Genomic DNA, 20,705 nt, shown 5'->3' with positions numbered 1-20,705 from the left:
TCATTTTCAATAAGGATAATAAAAGAAATCATATAAAATTACTTCTGGATTTAATTATTACATTAATGGAAATAACATTATACATTGGACATGGAGACAGCATGGTCTAAAATTTTCATATTCAGTTTAATTGAAATATCTTTCTATGATCTTTGGAATTGTTCAATGTTTTTTGCCTTGCTGGTCTTTTCATTTTAATCTTTTATATTTACCTGTTTTTATCTGTAGTGTTATCCTTTTACCAAAGTCCCCCTTGAGGACTGTCTGATTCTCAGTCTCATTTAGAGATTACCACTGAAATCATTTGGGGATCTAGCCTCTCCAACTTTCTTCCATACATTTACATTTATAATCCTCACACTGATTTGTGACTTGTTTTTTTTTAAAGATTTATTTTTTTATTCCCCCCTCCCTAGTTGTCTGCTCTCTGTGTCCATTCGCTGTGTATTCTTCTGTGACCACTTCTATCCTTATGACAGGCACCAGGAATCTGTTTCTTTTTGTTGCGTCATCTTGTTCTGTCAGCTCTTTGTGTGTGCGGCCCCATTCTTGGGCAGGTTGCACTTTCTTTCGCGCTGGGCAGTTCTCCTTGCGGGGCGCACTCCTTGAGCGTGGGGCTCCCCTATGCGGGGGACACCCCTGCGTGGCATGGCACTCCTTGCGCAAATCAGCTCCACACAGGTCAAGGAAGCCTCGGGTTTGAACTGTGGACCTCCTATGTGGTAGGTGGACGCCCTATCCACTGGGCCAAGTCCACTTCCCTGTGACTTTAACAAACATAGTCATACAGTAATATCATCTGTAATTTTTTTTCTTTGCTCCCTTTAGTCAATTGCTTATCTTAACCTTCAGTATGCATAAAAAATAGATTTCACCACTTACCATCTAGATCCAATGTATCTTTCAATTATTTATTTTTAATATTTTAATGTCACTTAACAGATAATTCATGGAAGTGAGAATAAAGTAGTTAAAAAAAAAAAACCCAAGACAAATTTTAATGAGAATTTAAACATAATAAATCCTCAATTTTTATTTTGCATTCTGAAGGCGTAGGAACATGAAATGGGCACCATATTATAAATGGAGTTAGCTGTTTATCAGCTATCATGCATGAACCTGGAACATATTCATTTTATAAATACTGATTACACATTTCAATATATTATTAATGGATTCTAGTTTATTATTACTTTTTGTTTGTCGTTTACTTGCAATGACAAGTATGCATTACTGGAAGAATTTTTAAAAATCTTTTGTAGCACATAATTCTGTGGGAGAGAGAATGTCCATCTTACTTGTCTCATAACGGAAAATATTTTCATTTTTAGATTTATAAATGCCAATTAGAATAATAAATCAAAGGAATATTTTCATTTCTATATCCTTCCAATTTCCTGCCTTTAGCATCTGTCCACCTATGAACTTTTTTTTCCTATCTGGTTGCGTCATTGTCTTTTTGGTACATTGCTTAACCACACATGAACCTCTCTGCGCCACACTCCACCTATGAACTTTATCAGGTAAATTTTAGTCACATACATCAAAAAAGATGAAGAATACAGCCACATGTTCTTTCAGAAAAATAGGATGATCTAGGTTCTGGTTACAAAATACTGTATAGTGACTGCTCCCTAAGGAATGACTAAGTGGATGAGAATACCATACTCCACTTTGTCCCAGGAAATACATTACTTGTGCATTGATTGTTGAAACTGAGGAAATTCATCTAGGAGATTGTCACCCTATAATTCGTAATGAGATTTTGTTTATATGAGAAACTTCACCATCATCATTAGAGTCTATAGTGCTATTAATGCTTTTTTTCTCTTTGTATTCATCTTCTGATTAATCTAACAACTATAAATTTTCTTTTCTTTGTTGTTATGGGTGATAAATGAAAAGTTCTGAAATCTCAACTGTGTTGAATGAAAGCTGGAAGCAGACAACCAAGGTGGCATCTTCAGTCTTCTCTTATACTTTCTTGAAAGGTCACATAACACGTTGGGCAATATAATAAGAAAACTGAAGGATGAAATAATAGTGATTTTTTTCCTCATTTTTGCACCATCATTCTTTAGTTTTATTATATTACATATTTATAGTTAGAATAATTCAAGATGAAAAGAAAATAAGATCACTGAAGATTCCAAAATGTATTTTTGATTTATACAAGGTAGATGGAAGATTTATATATGGTAGATGGAAGACAGAATGAGTTTTATTTTTAAAAAGAAAAAGGCAAATTTTCTCTTTGTTCTTCGGAACACCACTAAGAAACTAAGAAACTAAAATTAGTTCCAGGGAAGCAGATGTGGCTCAAGCTTTTAAGTTCCTGCCTACCACATAGGAGATCCTGGGTTTGGTTCCCAGTGCCTCCTGGAGAAGATGATCAAGACAGTGAGCTAGCACATGGGCTGGCACGGTGAGCTGATGCAACAAGATGACACAACAAGAAAATACAAAGAGGAAACACAATGAGACACACAACAAAGCAGGGAATGGAGGTGACACAAGTATCTGAGCACCTCTCCCCCACATGGGAGCTCCTATGTGATTCTCAGTGCCTCCTAAAGAGAAGACGAGCAGACAGAGAGCACACAGCAAATGGACACAGAGAGCAGGCAGTGAGCACAAACAACGGAGGGGAGGGATAATAAATAAAACAAATCTTAAAAAAATAAATTTCCCCTGAGGGTATGGTATACTGAAGGCTGAGGATTATGTCAGACCTTCCTCATTTTTAAAAATAAATTTCCATATCCACCAGACATATAGTCCCTCTTACCCCTTCCCTCTATCTCTTGGTAACTACTAATCTACTTTATATCTCTGCAGATTTGCTATTTCTAGACATCTCTAATAAATGCCATCATACAATATTTATCCATATGTGCCTTGCTTATTTTACTGAGCATAATGTTCCCAAGATTCTGCCATGTTGCAACATGTCTCAGAACTTCATATTTTCTTATGGCTGAATAATATTCCATTGTATGTATGTACCACATTTTGTTTATCCATTCATTTGTTGATGAACACTTGGGTTGTTTCCACCTTTGGGCTCTTGTGAATAATGCTGATAAACAATGCTGTACAAATATGTGTTTGAAACTCTATTTTCACTTTCTTTGGGTATATATCAATAAGTGGTTAATACATCCAAAGTGTACAATCAATGGTATTCAGTGTAATCACATATTTGTGCATTTATCAGTAATTAGTAAAGCACTTTCACTACTCCAATAATAAGCAAAAAACAAACTCACCTCTTAATCTCTCTATGCTTCCCTTGACATACATAGCTGCTATTCATTTCCTTCTCTCTAGAATATATTTATATTTTATAGAAAGTCTTATATATGCAGTATCACCCATATTTGTGTTTTATATGAGGTATACTATTTTATACAGTCCCATGTTACAGTTACTAGCTTTCCTTTTCATTATATGACCTTAGTTATAATCTAATAGCTCTGCTAGTCACAAACACCATGATATGATTCACCATTTCTATTGATTTTGAAAGATTTACAACCTTTTTACCAGTTCTGCACAGATTAACCCTCAGCTTTCCATTCTCTACCCTCCTTCTATTTTCTGGTGACCTATATTCTAATTATTAACTTCATGTGTTTACACAATACATTTAGTTCATAATAACGCAACCATTCAGTATTTATCCTTTTGTGTCTGGCTTGCTTTACTCAATAAAATGTCCTCCAGGTTCATTCATGTTGTAGTATGCGTCATGACTTCCATTTCTTCTTGCAGCTGTTATGCCCATTTTAAATTGGAATGTCTTTTTGTTGGCATTGTAAAAGTTCTTTATATATTCTGGACCTCATTCTTTTTAAGCTGCTGCATACCTGATTTAAGTACTTTCCATTGTTAGACATTTAGACTGTGTACAAATTTTCACTGCTATAAACAATGCTGCAATGAAAAAACTGGAATGTGAACTGTATGCCTTATGTCAACATTAAATTTCTTAAACTTGATAGGTCAGGTATAAATGGAGACACGCACACAGAGAAAGGAAGCTGCTATTTTGACCTGGCCATGTGAGAGGACTCCTGGTTTGTCTATAGCTGCAGAAAGGCAGAGAAGCCCTGAGAGGCTGAGAAAGGTCCCAGAGAATAGAAGCAGCAGATCAAAAAGGCACAGAAAGAGGCTTCCGAGGGGCTGGGCACAAGGAGCAGCTCAAAACTAAGGAGCTAAGCCCTGCCATATGCTTGATTGCCATGTAGCAAGACACCAGGATTACCAGCAGCTCTCTTTGGTGAGAAAGCATCTCTGATGGTGCCTTGATCTGGACATTTCAAGGCTTTGGAACTTCAAGCTTTTACCCTAATAAATTTCCCATTATAAAAATCAACCTATTTCTGGTACTTTGCATTGGCAGTCCTGTGGTGAACTAAGACACAAACTTTCTCAATTGTGACAGCCTCATAGGCAAACGGTGTTATTCATTGCTTAGTTTGCATGAACTGATTTTTAATGTTGAATATCTCGTCATCAGTTTTTTGTCTATTTTTATCATAATATCCCATCAATGACCTAAAGTACTTTGATCCATAACTTACACATACAAACAGGTTTCTGAAGTTATTAATAACAACAGGAAATAAAACTTCTTAAATACTTAAATTTTTCTCTAACAAAACAACAAGAATATACACTCATTTCAAAGTGATTAAAATATCTTCTGAATTAACAACTTGAAATCATCCTTCAGATTGAAACATTTAAAATTGTAGGAGAAGGAAGTTTTTGGATTTTAGAATATTAATTTTTTTAAAAGCTTTATTTACCTATTTCTCCCCCCTTCCCCCCTGTTGTCTGCTCTCTGTGTCCACTTGCAATATATTCCTGTGTCCACTTGTACTCTCATCAGGCATCTTCGGGAACCGATCCTGGTACCTTCTGAAGTGGGAGAGAGGTGATCATTCTCTTGCGCCACTTCAGCTCCCTTTTCTGCCAGGTCTTTCATTGTCTCTAATCTTAACATAATTTAATCAAAGACACCTTAGCTGAATCTAATATAACTGAAGGGTATGAAGCCAAGAGGAACAGACCAGTTTATAAACACAATCCTTATCTTTTGTGGGGTTCATAAATAATCTCAAACTGCCACAGATCGTTATAATGAGAAAGATATGAAAATCATGTCAAAGATACCTCATACCATTGAAGGAGACTGAACTATGATATTCTGGATGCCGGCTGGAAAAAATGAAATATTTGAATTTAAACAAATTTATTCATTTTACTTTTGTTGTTTTAAAAATTGCAGGAAGCCGATTTGGCTCAATGGATAGAGCATCCGCCTACCACATGGGAGGTCCAGGGTTCAAACCCAGGGCCTCCTGACCCAGTGTGACGAGCTGGCCCATGCACAGTGGAGTGCGCCCCAAAAGGAGAGGCGCCCAGTGTGAGAAAAGTGCCACCTGCCCAGGAGTGGCGTTGCACATATGGAGAGCTGATGCAGCAAGATGACTCAACAAAAAGAGACAGATTCCCAGTGCCACTGACAAGAATACAAGCATACAAGCAGACACAGAAGAACACACAGTGACTGGACACAGAAAGCAGACAACGGGGGCGGGGAGGGGGGAAAGGGGAGAGAATAAAATAAAAATAAATAAATCTTTATTTTTTTTAAAAAATTGCGTATTTCTCCTTAACTTCTGCAGAGAAACCAAACAAGATCTATATTAGTAAAACAGTATAATATCTGAAATATAAATTAGATAGAAAGACCTAGAATAAGAACTTTTGCTTAAAGGTTTAGATTATTGTGAGTGAAAATGTTTTTGTAGCACTTAGAAAGGAAGATTACAATTATGAAGCCAACTAATCAAAGTAAACTAATTCCAAGAGCTCAAATACATTAGTCTTTAATCAAGTTAGAAATCAAAGAAAGATATGTGTAAATTTCAGATACTGAAATAGTGTAAATGCATTTTAGATAGAAGTTACTAAGCCATGCCTATTAACGCTTTTTTTTTTCCATAAAAGAGACTGATTACCTTAATAAAAAGCTAAGTCATGATTTTTCATTTAATTTTTTTCAGATGGATTATTTTTCATATAAAATACATGGCATCCAAGTTAGCATTTTTTTAGCATGTAAAGTCTTCCTTAAAATTGGCTTACTGATGGATACAGAAACAACTGGCCAATTTAGCTGCTATCATTAGCATCGTTATTTCTGAGACAGTGAAATCTATCAATATTCACCAGTATTGTAAAATAAATTAGTATATTGGTAATGATAGACTATGTGATTTAGATCAATCCTCCTACTGAAGACAAATAGAAAAGTTGAACAGTTTAGAAAGCACCTGCCTTAAGACATCTTATAACTAACAAAACAACAAGGAATTATCAAACCAGGATCTGGGACAGGATAGAGGCCCAGAGAAGTGTTGGTCAATTTTCCAAAGGGTGTTTGCTGATTTCTGAGGGAACAGCTGGGGACGAGTACTTCTGACAGCTTTGTTTTGGATTGAGACACCAAAGGGTTGCGCAACAGTAGAAGAGTTGATCTGAAGTAAGAACAGAAGCTTGCGTTTGATTTATCTCAACCCCTGAAAGTGAACTGAAGTGATGCCAGACTATTAGTATTCTGAGATGCCTGGCAGAGGCAAATGTAACTCTTTCAGAAAGAGCATAACACAAAATTATTTCTAAAAATTATTTTACAAATACAACACTCAGCAGATAGCTGAAAATAACCAGGCATTCAAGGAAGTAATAGTAAATAAATAAAAGCCAGCAGAAACAACAGACAATAGAAAAAGACCCAAAGGGACTCCAGATATTTGACCTGTCAGACACTGACTTTAAATAACTAGGCTTACCACGTTCAAAGAGACCAGAGTAAAGACTGAGACAGAGAAAGAGACACAGAGTAAAGACTGAGACACAGAGTAAAGACAGACACAAAAAAAATCACTTTTGTATAAAAGAACAAAGTAAATTATATGGGTATGAAAAAAGTATTAATATCCCTTAAATTTGGGAATATTTATTAAGGCCAAAATAATTTTTGTAATAATTCCTTCTGATTTTGGATAGTTAAAACATCCGTGAATAATAATAGCTGTTACTTTAAGTGTTTATTTTCCACCTGGCGCACTGCTTAAAAGTTTCAAATTTCTTCATCTCATTTAATCTGCACTACAACTCTGAGAGGTAAGTATCATCATTCTTATTTTATTGATGCAGAAACTGAGTTCAGAGAGGTTAAGTAACTTGCTTCCAGTGAACTATTACATGACCAAGCTAGTATTCAAACCAAGGTCTGTCTGATGTAAAGTTTACACTCTGACAACTATGCTTAAAGAGAGATTCAAATTGTACTTATGCAAATCAAGGGCTCTCCTGGTATACGTACTGGAAGATGCCAAAGAATAAGGAGAAGGCCCAAACGTGCATAGAGTACATGCTTAAGAAATGTTTGTTAAATTTCTGATAAGCCTAGAAATTTATCATATAGTTTTTGGAATGATGGAGTGAGATACATATTTTCATTCTTCAGTCAGAGATTTGGCCAAAACTATATTTCAATAAAATAATTCCTATAACTTGAAGATATACTCCAAATATCAATTCATGACTTAACTTTTCACAATTCTACATATAGATAATTGAGAATGGATTAGAACCAGGCTTTCTGACATTAAAACCAGCTTTTGGTCTCTATACTATATTGAAAATTATTTTAAATGATACATTTATGTGTAATGTAGAGGTAGGTAATGTGTCTATATGGATACACATATATACAGATAGATATGAAAATAGCAATTTGATGTAATGAAGCAAGGCATATACCCATATACATATGCTTCTATTATCACTAGTGGCACCAGCCTCAGTAAATGACAGAGGCCATTTGAAGAAGTATAAAGAGGGGTTAATTAAGTGTACCTATTTTTCAATGGGAAGAGTTTTATCTGAACACAGACTAAGTACACAGGCTGTAGTCAATCCTCTGCTTAATTCAGAAACAGAATTCATTAGGAAAAGTTTGCTTCACAAACTTTGTGTATTCAGAAAGAACTCTTAACAGGATTGCAAATACTTACAGGAGAAACCAAGTCAATTGAAGGTTGTCTTAGTCTACCAGAACTAGATTCAACTAAAGTAAATTTAAATAGCTAGTTTTTATAGACAGTATATAGGATATATGTGTTTTCTCATTTACACTGTAAAGTCTCACCTTCTTAAATGCCTATAGTTAGCCAATTAGGCAAAGCTCTATATATTTAAATCCCCCTTATGTGAAAAGAAATTGGACAATAATGAAAATGCAAAGAAACTATTTTAAACAAAACTGTTATGCCTGACACTGTAGATAAATGCAACATATAAATGTACCACAAAACAAAATGAAATAAAACAGTGAACTGAATATATTTAGGGTCCATAATTGGCACAGCCAATTTCTCCAATTCTCCTTGCAGAAGTTCATAATGCTGTACATTAAACAAACTTTACTTTTAGCATCCTACTAGCCTGGGAACAGAGGACATTTAAGTATAGAAAAGATATTTGGCACAAACTAGAGAAGAAAGCAAGATATGAAGGAATTATGAACACCAAAATGTATAAATGCTAGGCAATTTCACTTATATTTTCTTTTTACATGTCAAATCCAGCCTTGTGGATCTATACCTACTTTTATTTATTTATATTTTAAATTTATTTTCAAAAGATACTTAATTACATAACATGTTACATAAAAATATATAAGGGATTCCCATATGCCTCACTCCCCCACACCTCCCACTTTCCCTCACATTAACAACTTCTTTCATTTAGTGTGATACATTGATTGCAATTGATGAACACATTTTGGAGCATTGCCACTAAGCATGGATTTAGTTTTCATTGTAGTTTACACTCTCTCCCACTCAATTCTGGAGGTTATTGCAGGATATATAATAGCATGTACCTATCATTGCAATGTCATTCAGGACAATTCCAAGCCCTGAAAATGCCCCATATTACACCTCGTTTTCCCTCTCCTTGACTTCAGCACCTTCTGTGGCCACAGTCTCCACATTAATGATACAATTTCTTCCATTGCCAGAATCACAAAAAGTCTATATAGAATACCAGTAAGTCCACCCTAGTCCATATTTTATGCCCCAATCCTGAGGATTCTGGGATGGTGATACCCCACTCCCCTTCTGAGAGAAAGTTTCGATCCCATATGGCTGATGGATGGGACTTTCTTGCTGCAGCTGTATACTCTCTTGGTTCCTTGGTGGGGTGGTTGTCCATCCTTACCTCCTTGTTATTTGTCCTGGGTGAGTCCAATGACCTGGAGAGTAGGTGTTGCAACTCCGCTGAGGCTCAGGGCCCAGCTGACACATGGAGAGCCCAAAGATTCAATCTCTTGGACATATACCTACCAACTCCAGCACCAACTATAGGTTCAAATAAAAGGGGCAGAAGAAGCATGTGTAGAAGAGTCACATCTGAGTCCAACTCTTTCATACTCAGGAGCACAAACTCCAAAGTAGGGCCCACTGGCAAGGCACTAAACTCCAGAGCTTTCTGCATGACCGTAGGACCTGGAAGTCTCCAGAGCTCTCAGGAACCCCACTATTTGGGGGAGTATCTACTTTGGTTGTCTATGAGATTCCACTGAAATGTACATAGGCATTACCTCTCTGATGACCTCCTGACTCACTTTGAAGTCTCTTAGTCATATAAATTCATTTGTCTTTACCTTTCCCTCATTTTATTCAAGGTCTTTTTCCAGTTGCATCACCAGCTGGTGCTTGGTAGTAATCCCTTGGTGCCAGAGAGGCTCATCCCTGGGAGTCCTGTCCCACTCTGCAGGGGAAGGTAATGCATTTATATGCTGAGTTTGGCTTAGAGAGAGGCCACATCTGAGCAACATGGAGGCTCTCAGAAGTTAACTCTTAGGCACCCCACAGCACTTAGTTGCAATTTCAGGAGCCAAAGCTTATAAGCACACTCTTCAATATCACTTATATTTTCTTTTTAGTCCTAACAATAAGTTGGTGAGGTAAATATTACCCAAATTTTTATAAGCATATGAATAAAACTGAGGTTTTGGGAAGATAAGCAACTTGACCAAAAGTTAGAGTTAAGATTTAAAGTTATATCTTTTTGATACTAAGATCCTTTAGGGAGAAGCGGATGTGGCTCAAATGACTGGGCTCCCATCTGCCATATGGGGGCATCCCTGGTTTGGTTCTCAGGGCCTCCTGGTGAAGGTGAGCTGGCCCACGCAGAGAGTTGACCTGCACAGACAGCTGATGCAACAAGATAACGCAACAAAAAAAGAGACACAGAGGAAAAAGACAATAAGAGACACAACAAATCAGAGAGCTGGAGTGGCTCAAGTGATTGAGTGCCTTTCTTCTCTGTTGGAAGGTCCTGGGACCGGTTCCTATTGCCTCCTAAAAAGAAGATGAGAAGACAAGCAGACACAGAAGAAGGTGCAGCTAAGCGTCACAGAGAACAAACAGTGAGCACAAGTGGCAGGGGTGGGGGGAATAATAAATAAAAATAAATCTTAAAAAAAGATCCTTTAGGAAATAAGTACACCATGTTAAAATGTTTAGAGACCAATAAAAATAATGGAATGAATTTGGGCTCTCAAAAAAGAGGAACAGAAAAGATGACAGAATATGTTCTCCTCTCCCAGTTTTCTTGCCTAACCAAGTTTCGAAATTACACTGTGAAACATGTTAAAGGTGCTCAAGTCAAAGCTAACAAATGAAATGATTGCTTAAACTTCATGAAAAGTCACCCACATATAGTAAAAAATTGAAATATACAAAATTCACCTCTAGAGTTGCACTAAAATCTGTTTTCATTGTATGTAGTGACAGAGCAAGCAAGAAAGGAATTTGCAAATTTTTAAATTAAGCTGTATGTTTCCAAAAATCTCACGTATTTGAGTAGTTTTAGTATTTCATTATAAAACCACTAAAATTAACTCAGCAAAGCCATCTGATCTAAAGTTCTGAAAAGGGAGGAAAATAAAAAATTATGTTACCTGCAGTAATCTCCTTGCTTTGCAACTTCAGTGAGGGAGAAAATGCAGTCAATAGTTGCTAGGTGATGCACTGCTTTACACAAGGAGTGATAATGTCCACTGAAATTCCTACAGAAGTAACAACAATAAAAAAAGCTGAACAAATTGATTTCTTACATCTACAAAAGCTAAAGATCACTTTATTAGCTATTACAAGGCATGACCAAAATCATTGGGCATACCTAACATTAAGGGGGATAGAAATTACATCGAACTCCTCCTTTTAACAGAACTGGATTACTGAGGATTTTTGTTGTTTAGGATAGAATTACATATATTTAAAACAGCTTCTACACAATGACATCTACAATTAACATACTATACATTTCAACTTAGATATAATAAACACAAATGTAGTTATCATTTTCATTTAATTTAAATAATATGATGAGCAGCTCAGATGAGTCACCTTTCACTGTGTTTTTTCTTCACACAAACCTGGAATAAAATTTTCCATATCTGTCTCTCCCACTCAGTTGGAAGCTTCTTGAATGAGAAACCCATAGTGGTCTGATTTACTTATTGCTATAGCCCTAGTGACTATCTCATTACCTTGGAAAACAGTAAACAATGTAATAAATTATCTGTTGAATGCAAATTTTTAAAAAGGTATTTTTTTCTACTTCAGTTAGCTTATTAATAATGTAGATAGGTATTAAAGTTTAGATTTGCTTTTAAAAACATAATGGCCACTCATTCAAACCTTTGGCTAATTAAAAGTATAATAACTAATGATCTAAAAGTTTAAAAGACTCTTTTATTCAAAGACATTCAGGAAAAGTAGAAGAATGCATGCAGGTTTTTTTTTTTCTTTCTTTGTTTGCATGTTATTTCATTATTTCATATCACAATATTTCATCTTAATGCACGCAATACTGTATAACTTGTGGATATCTGTATGTAATGATCAGTTGTGGATGTTTGAAAGACATATAATTCCACTTCAAAAAGGACTCAAAACTGAGGTTTAAGATAAGCCCCGGATAAAATATCTTTTTAGATAAAGAGCAAATATATACCTGAGCTTAAACTTTTGCAGTAAATACTGTTTTCAAGAGGCATTAGGAGGCTTTGTTCAATTCCGTTTAAAAAAAAAATGTTGTGATAAATTTTTCCAAGACTGAAAAAGGACTGTGATTTCAACTAAATTAACCATAAATATTTCTAAGAGGAAAGCTGAAGGGAAAACTAACATTTAATAACCAAAGACTATGGAAGAGGCACCTATATTATTAAAATCCCTCAGGGTAGGTCTTTATCACCCAAGTTTTACAAGTGAACTTCAGAGAGGTTAAGCAATTAGTCTAAGGTCACAAAGCTATTAAACAACAACTATATTCAAACTATATCTTTATATCATTCTGCTTCACAGTGCAATTTTAGGGATTCCTACTAGCATCCTCCATTATTTTTATATATACATAGATATAAAATAGAAATAAGTTGCTTGCTCTCTGAAAAACAAATCATCTTTTGCTCAGGCATACCTTAAATTCTTTTAAAGAAAATCCAAAGAAAGAGACAAGGAGTGTTAGGTAGAATGTTTCCCTTAAAATTATTTTTCTATTGTAGCATAGGTTTCAGAAGTTTTGAGAGTTAGTCTGCTCCTTAAATCCAATGGTTTTTATTTTTATTTTTTTTAAGATTCATTTTATTTATTTCTCTCCCCTTCCCCCGCCCCCAGTTGTCTGTTCTCTATGTCCATTTGTTGCGCGTTCTTCTTTGTCTGCTTCTGTTGTCAGTGGCACAGGAATCTGTGTCTCTTTTTGTTGCATCATCTTGCTGCATCTGTTCTCTGTGTGTGCGGTGCCATTCCTGGGCAGGCTGCACTTTCTTTCGCGCTGGGCGGCTCTCCTTAAGGGGCACACTCCTTGGGCGTGGGGTTCCCCATCAGCACTGCGCATGGGCCAGCTCCACACGGGTCAAGATCTGAACCACGGACCTCCCATGTGGTAGGCGGACGCCCTATCCATTGGGCCAAGTCCGCTTCCCCCAATGGTTTTTAGCATACTTCCTAGCTTGAAAAGGATCTCTAGATTAAGCTACTAAGACAAATCAGTTATTTCTATATTGCCCTTATTTTTTGTTTTAAAAAAACATAATTTCTGATTTTTCTAGTCTTATTAGAGTAAGGTATTCAATGTAAATGACTTTTTCAGGTCACAACATATTAAGTGCCAACTATAATTCTGTGTTAGCTATTTGTGAATTAAAATACAAATTTACAGTGTATTTTATACTTGGTCTAACAGAGCATAATGAATGCATTTTACCCATTTCTCACTGAATTAAAAGTTCATCAAAACACAAGTCTTACTGACAATATTATAGCCTGTATAAAACTCTAAACATAAAGAAGATGAGCCTCTTCAAAAGTGGATGGCATCAGACAGGCAGTCCTCAGTTGCCACCTTAAAAATGTCTCCTAGTTCTGAACATGCCAAATGCAGCAAAGATCTAATTCTCCTGGTCGGCTGTCCATTGACATTTTGCCATTGCTGACCTGACTTTTATTTTAGATCTGACCACTCAACTATTCTTTGGAATATGGCACATGTTATCCTTTTCTCCTAATTATTGGACCATCCAATAATCTTTCTGGCACACTGTCTTTTGCCAAAAGGCAGAGCCACATTTGACATTTCTGCCCTTGCTGCTCTAGATATAGTGCCAAAGCACTGCTCGTACCATCAAATGGGCAATTTTTTTTTTTCCTCTCACTTCCTCCTTCTCAGCTCCTATTCAGCCACTAAGTCCCTAATTTGCTATAACTCAGTAGCTTGGGGTTGAGGATAACAGTCCCTTCTATCTATCTAATTCCTGGGATGGTAATGATTGACATTGCTCTAAGAGGGTCCCATATCAGTCTAAAAAATGTTTTTTAAAGTAGAGATTTGTGAGGTAATTATTTTGATATGGACAATGTTTTTATTAAGTCAATGGTATAAGTAAAATGTGAATAAAATGAAAAAATATAAAGCTTTGACATCATCACAACTCTTAAGGAAGCCTTGTTTGACTTTTTGGTCTTTTCCATTTGCTACATCATGACTAATTTCAAAGGTTTTATCCTTAGAAAAATGACAAGCTGAAAAATGGGCAACACAGATATAGTTGTCAAAACCCTTACCTGAAGACCAAATTTATATCATAACAACATGCATCTTTATCACTAAGCCATCAACGGATTTAAGACTACCATCAAAGACCTTATGATTTAATCTCTGACCAAAAGATATTGCTGGGTCTACGGGAAGCAGATTAAGACACTCGGGTTCTCAAGGTGTTATAATAACCATCAAAGTTTACTATCAGAGGATATTTGAAGTTAATAGAGATGGGAAATAATTCATTTTTCATTTGCAAATGCATTTGAGCTACTGTATGAGAGATACCATAATTCAGTTTTTAAAGAATTTGTAATTGAGAAAATTATTCAGTATCTATAGCTCATATTCTAGATCACAAGAAAATAGACACATATTTTGAAAGATTCCATTCAGAGTTTCTGTGGCCTTGATTTCTTACATTTTGATCGAAAGCAATATGACTGATACACAAGAGTGAATACTTCAGAGCAAGAGACAAATACACTTGTATGGCTGGTATTCAATCCTCTGATGTCAGGTTCATTGAGGTTAATAATTTTTTAATGATGTAATAGTCACACCATCTGGCACCTTAAGAAATAGTGTGCATAACAATCAAAGCTATTGTCAAGTGGAAGCTCTGGCTACAAATGCTTTAGCTAAATATAAGTCAATATTTTTTTAATTAAAACTTTAATATATTTTCTTATATATTTTAAAAAGCAATATATGTACACTGCAGAAATTTTGGAAATCATATATTAGCAAAGTAAAGGAAATTAAAATTACCAGTAATCTCACCATCCACAAAAAATCACTGTTAACATTTTTGAGATTACAAATGTATGAAGACATTTCTCCAAAGATGTACATATGTCCAGTAAACACAGTTAATATAATAAGCATATATATTTAATATTTTAAAACTATAAAGGTTTGTATGCTGTGTATGTATGTAAATATAAAGATATGCAGAACTGTATATACATTAATACTGTTTTGTATCCTCTTCTTTACCTAGCAATATATCATGAGTATCAAATTCTCCAGCAATGTTATTTTTAATGTTAGCTAACCGTTACCAACTCTCAACTACAGCACAAAGGTGATATGATGGAAGTAGCGCTCTCTTGGATTAATTTGTAGTAGGGTCCGGTCAGAGGGTTAATGTAGTAATAATGGTAGGAGGTAGCAGTGGGGAGCTGGATGAGAATAGGAAAAGAAGGGGCAAATGAAAAAGACATTTCAAAGGGGAACAGATAATCAGGAATTTGATGATAGATAAAGGGACAAAAGAGAAGAAATAATGCCAAGGTTTAGCCTGGGAGACCTGAACTTCCTTTGGTCTGGAGTAATGACAGAATATAATCCAGATCTATAAAATAATGTTTGTATGAATAGAGCGAACATGGAATTACCTCACTAAATCCCAGGACCTCAGAATGTGGCCCTTGAAATTTAAGAGGAGAAATTTTAGTCAAATTTTCAAGTTTCCAGTAAAACTACTTTTTTTCCTACTACCAGGTTTAAAAAAAAAAAGGCTGGAAACCCTTAAAATGGGAAATTCAAAGTGAAATGGAAAAGGAACTGAATATAGCAAATTTCCATCATTGGTTTCAAGAGTCTAGTCAAGATAATCTCAAAGGATTCAAAAGATTCAGGATAAGTAAACTGGATTTCATTCTGATCCTATAATTCAAGACTCCTCAGGGCAACAAGAGGATTGGTACCTGCTATCCACTTTTTAAAAACGCTCACATAATATCTTTTTGTTCTTGTTTTACTTGTCAGGTTGGTTACCTAAAATATGAAATAAAGTTTCCTGAAGAACCTCACTGAATTTTTTTTTTTAATATTTATTTATTTATTCACATCCTCCCACTCCCGCTGTTTTTGTACTTGCTGTCTGCTTCTTTCCATGTCCATTCCTTGTGTGTTCTTCTGTGTCTGCTTGTCTTCTCTTTAGGTGGGACCGGGAACCAATCCTGAGACTTTCTAGAGTGGGAGAGTGGGAGAGAGGTGCTCAATCTCTTGCACCACCTCAGCTCCCTGGTCTGCCCTGTCTCTTATTGTCTCTCCTCTGTGTCTTTTTGCTGTATGTCATCTTGCTGTGCCATCTCTTCATGCAGGTTAGCACTCCTATGTGGGCCAGCACGCCACATGGACTAGCACTCCGTGTGAGCCAGCACACCTGCACAGCCAGCACTCTGCATGGGCCACTCTCTGCTTGGGCAAGCTCACCACATGGGCCAGCTTGCCTTCACCAGGAGGCCCCAGGAATCAAACTCTGGAATTCTTATATGATAGATGGGAGCCAAATTGCTTGAGCCACATCTGCTTCCCTCACTGAATATTTATTTTTTGAGTTTTTAGACTAACAGAGTGATGCTCATGGCTTCATCCTGGGCAGGCTCTACAACCCTACTGCCAGATGGCCCAGCATGAATCTTGTCCTTATTTCGGACAACCTACTTCATATTTCTGTATCTCACTTTATTCATCTGTAAACTAAGGACAATAATAATACTTACCTCACAGGGCTCTTATGAGTAATAAATGCGTGAAACAGAGATCGATTGACTGATCGATCGATCAGTTGTAGGCTGGAACCAGCTCCTATGGACTTGCAAAAGTCAGTTGAACATATCTCTTTCCAACTCCAGTTCAGTAGCAACATGTTGGTAGCTTGAAATCATTCATGGTGGGGAGTGGTTATACCACAGAAATCAGCAAATACTATAAACCCTACCACTCTCCCAGAAAGCCAATTGTTAAATATTTACCAGTATACTACTGACTGTGACCACAGTTCCAAAAATGTTTGATTGCTACTGCTAGAGTCCATGCTATTTTGATTATTACAGATGTTATCAAATTCACCTATCTTTCCTATGAATTAATTGGTCTTCATTCCTTGGTAGAAATCTATTAATATGAATACATGACTATTAACAAATTTAGAACATAAGATAGGCTATGAGATAAAGGCAAGGACTCTTCAAAAGAATCCTATGTTATGAGAAACCAAAAAAGTAGAGCGACCATTATAGAACCAAGTAGGCTAAAGAAATAAAATAACCAGATGTAATGTGTGAACCTCAATTATATCTTTGACTTGAAAAATTTGGTGAGGGGAAGCTATAACTGAGGAAATTCAAATATATTCTTTTTTTTTTTTTTTTTTTTTTTTTAAAGATTTATTTATTTAATTTCCCCCCCTCCCCTGGTTGTCTGTTCTTGGTGTCTATTTGCTGCGTCTTGTTTCTTTGTCTGCTTCTGTTGTCGTCAGCGGCACGGGAAGTGTGGGCGGCGCCATTCCTGGGCAGGCTGCTCTTTCTTTTCACGCTGGGCGGCTTTCCTCACTCGTGGGGCTCCCCCACGCGGGGGACACCCCTGCGTGGCAGGGCACTCCTTGCGCGCATCAGCACTGCGCATGGCCAGCTCCACACGGGCCAAGGAGGCCCGGGGCTTGAACCGCGGACCTCCCATATGGTAGACGGACGCCCTAACCACTGGGCCAAAGTCCGTTTCCCCAAATATATTCTTAATTTTAATTTTTCTTAGGTGTGATAATGGTGTTTTAATAATTATTTAGTAGAAAGTCCTTATTTTTAGAAGACATATGCTTAAGCATTTAGGGGTCCAGAAATAAAAGTACATGAGAGAGAAAGAAGAAAGCAAATGTGGCAAAATATTAACATCCGATTCATTTAGGTGAAGGGTGTATGGGTATTCATTTCAACTTTCCCACAGATTAAAATTTTTCAAAATAAAAAGGGGAAAATATACAGGATGTAAAAAAAATAAGAAAAACATTTAAATGGAGATAATGAAACAACTAACCCATACTTGCACACCTTTGAAAAAGATATGAATAAGCCTTTTTAAAAGAAAGGTAAACAAAATTCAAAGGTGGCATTTCAGAAAGTGACTCTAATAAACATTCTTAGCAATATAGTGCTAGTACAGTAACAACAAAGTGTATTTGTTCTTTCACCAAAGACTAACATAAGCTTACATTTCAATGGTTTAAAAATATGTCAGAGAGCATGTGTACTTAACTATTTTATGGCAGGTCACAAACAGAAATCTCTACTTTTCTTTTTGATGAAAAGATTTTCCAGTTTATTTGTCATAACAAAAAATCAGATTATATTTTTCATTTGTAAACTCACTCTAGAAATTCTAGCCATTCAGCACTGCAGTCAAGGACTAGCTGCTCCCGGAGTTGATTCAGATGTCTATAGTTTTCTATAATAAAAGGAGAGTGAAAGCGGCTCACAGCTTTTGTGCTAGAACAGAGAGAAACACATAAATAGGAAATCAAGGTTACTAAGAAATCTGCAATGCCATCACTCCAGAAATTAGTTATTTACTATTCTCTCATGAACCTTGAAAGTACATAGCTATAAAGAGAGCACATTCTTTAATTATGGTCCTGAACTGTACTGATTCCAAAGACCTTTGTTTAAATAATGTACTTAAGAGTTCAAATGACTTTGTTCAGGAAGCTTTTAAAATTCATTTCAAGTTATATCCATATGGTAGTAATATCTTTATTTCATAAGCAGAAAACTTTTTTTCTTCAAATTATACTGAATGAAAATGCTTTCTCCCCCCAAAAGATTAGAAGTAAAAATGGCAAAATGAAGTCTGGCAAAGCTGTGAGGTGGATACACTGCTGAAGGTCACATTAGTTTTTATATTTTATACTTTTCTCAATGACTAAAATTTTCAATGGAAAGAAAAATGTAAAACATTACAAAGAATAGCAATGCATTAATTCAGGAGGCAAAAGGAGCTCATAACCTATCTACAGTTTCAGGGTATCACTGGATAGGAAGAAAGGCCAATTTCTCTTCTGGACTTGAGTATAATCTATAAGATCGTCATCAAGATGCCTTGGAGTGCAAAGGGAGATGTCACAGGTCCCCAGCCAGAAAATCCAGTTCAAGGCTATGATTCTGCCATACACTTGATAGTTATATGGCTTTGGGAAAGTCACTGACCTTGCATAAACACCATTTTCCTCATCTATAAAATGGTAGGTGCTGTTGAGGGGACCTAGTCAGATAGTGCTTAGCAGAGTACCTACGTGTACCCAATAGATGTTAGGAATCCTTTTGTGGTGGTAGCAGTGGTAGTGGTTGCTAATGGTGATGTTATGATGATGATGAGGTCTTAAAGAAGAAAAGGTCAGGGTTGAGTGACAGGTAGGTGATGACAGAGTGTACCTTGACCTTTGTTTGCTCCCCCACTCTTGTTTTACATTGTCACAGTTACTGGCACTGGACTAGGGGGTGGGTCTTTCATGTTCAAGAGCAAACTGATGATGAAATAACCTATCCTTGTCAAGGCCCCGATGGCCAAACAATGGATAAAGAATTACAACGAACCTTCCCCAAAATCATTTTGTCTGCTCATTCCATTTACATTACTGAATGTTCAAAAGATACTGGCACTGAATTATGCCTTGCTTGTTGCATTTAAATTATGTTATCGATATTTCTATACCAACACATTTATCATAGCTTTCTCTTCTGGTAAAACTCATTTAGTGAGACATTTCAATTATTGTTCTAGATAGGCTAATATGATTTTTAGTAATTTCTTTTCACAAAGCATATTTCTATTCATTAGCTGTAGTAAAGGACAAAAGTCATTAAAGGAAAGAATGCCTGCAAAGAGAGAAAACAATATCTCCTAATATAATATCCCCTAAAATCAACGATACTCAAGTCTAAAGTACAGCTTCAGGTAGTACAGAAAATAAGGATGGTATTAGGGCTAAAGAAACTCATGCTTGTGCTTTCAGTATCCTTTGCTAGCAGCAAAGGATAATAAATTATTTTCTTTTAAAATTAAAATATTTAATAATTATTTACACACCATATCAAAATTTTCTTCATCCTTAATATAGAGCCCCTTAACACTATCATTAGCTACTACTTCCTCTTCAACTTGAAGCAAATCTAGCATTTTCACCTTGAGTTCATACAAATGTGGTAATAACAATTGTCATTGATATTACACAAGGGAAGTGGATGTGGCTCAACTGATAGAGCGTCCACCTACCATACAGGAGGTCCAGGGTTCGGTACCCAGGGCCCTCCTCCTGATCCATGTGGTGAGCTGGCCCACACACAGTGCTGCTGCGCACAAGGAGCGCCGTGCCACACTGGGGTGTCCCTTGCATAAGGGAGCTCTACACAGCAAGTAGTGTGCCCCACAAGGAAAGCCGCCCCGTGTGAAAAAAGCACAGCCCACCTAGGAGTGGCGCCGCACACACAGAGAGCTGACACAGCAAGATGACGCAACAAAAAGAGACACAGATTCCTGATGCCTGCTGAGAAGAATGCAAGCAGACACAGAAGAACACACAGCGAATGGACACAGAGAGCAGACAACGGGGGGGTGGGGGCGGGGAAAGGGGAGAGAAAGAAATAAAAATAAATCTTAAAAAAAAAATTCCACAAATACTACTCACAGGAGTATATACTCCTCTAATACTACTTCTTTAGATGAAT

At 36.4% G+C, this 20,705-nt stretch overlaps 1 protein-coding gene across 8 annotated transcripts in view; it reads right to left on the bottom strand.

The window, feature by feature from the left end:
• MSH3 (mutS homolog 3) overlaps positions 1–20,705 on the bottom strand; it is a 229,016-nt gene that overhangs the window by 58,589 nt on the left and 149,722 nt on the right. For all 8 annotated transcript variants that reach the window (XM_058275431.1, XM_058275432.2, XM_058275433.2 and 5 more), the window contains 2 exons: positions 18,354–18,470; positions 11,051–11,158 (listed from right to left, as the gene is read on the bottom strand). In XM_058275431.1, coding sequence (XP_058131414.1) covers positions 11,051–11,158; positions 18,354–18,470 — 225 coding nt within the window. The remainder of the gene's footprint in view (positions 1–11,050; positions 11,159–18,353; positions 18,471–20,705) is intronic.

The sequence above is a fragment of the Dasypus novemcinctus genome, chromosome 2, assembly GCF_030445035.2.
Source record: "Dasypus novemcinctus isolate mDasNov1 chromosome 2, mDasNov1.1.hap2, whole genome shotgun sequence".
Classification (NCBI taxonomy): domain Eukaryota; kingdom Metazoa; phylum Chordata; class Mammalia; order Cingulata; family Dasypodidae; genus Dasypus; species Dasypus novemcinctus.
Note: the sequence above shows the minus strand (reverse complement) of the source record. Positions and strands in the feature narration are given on the sequence as shown.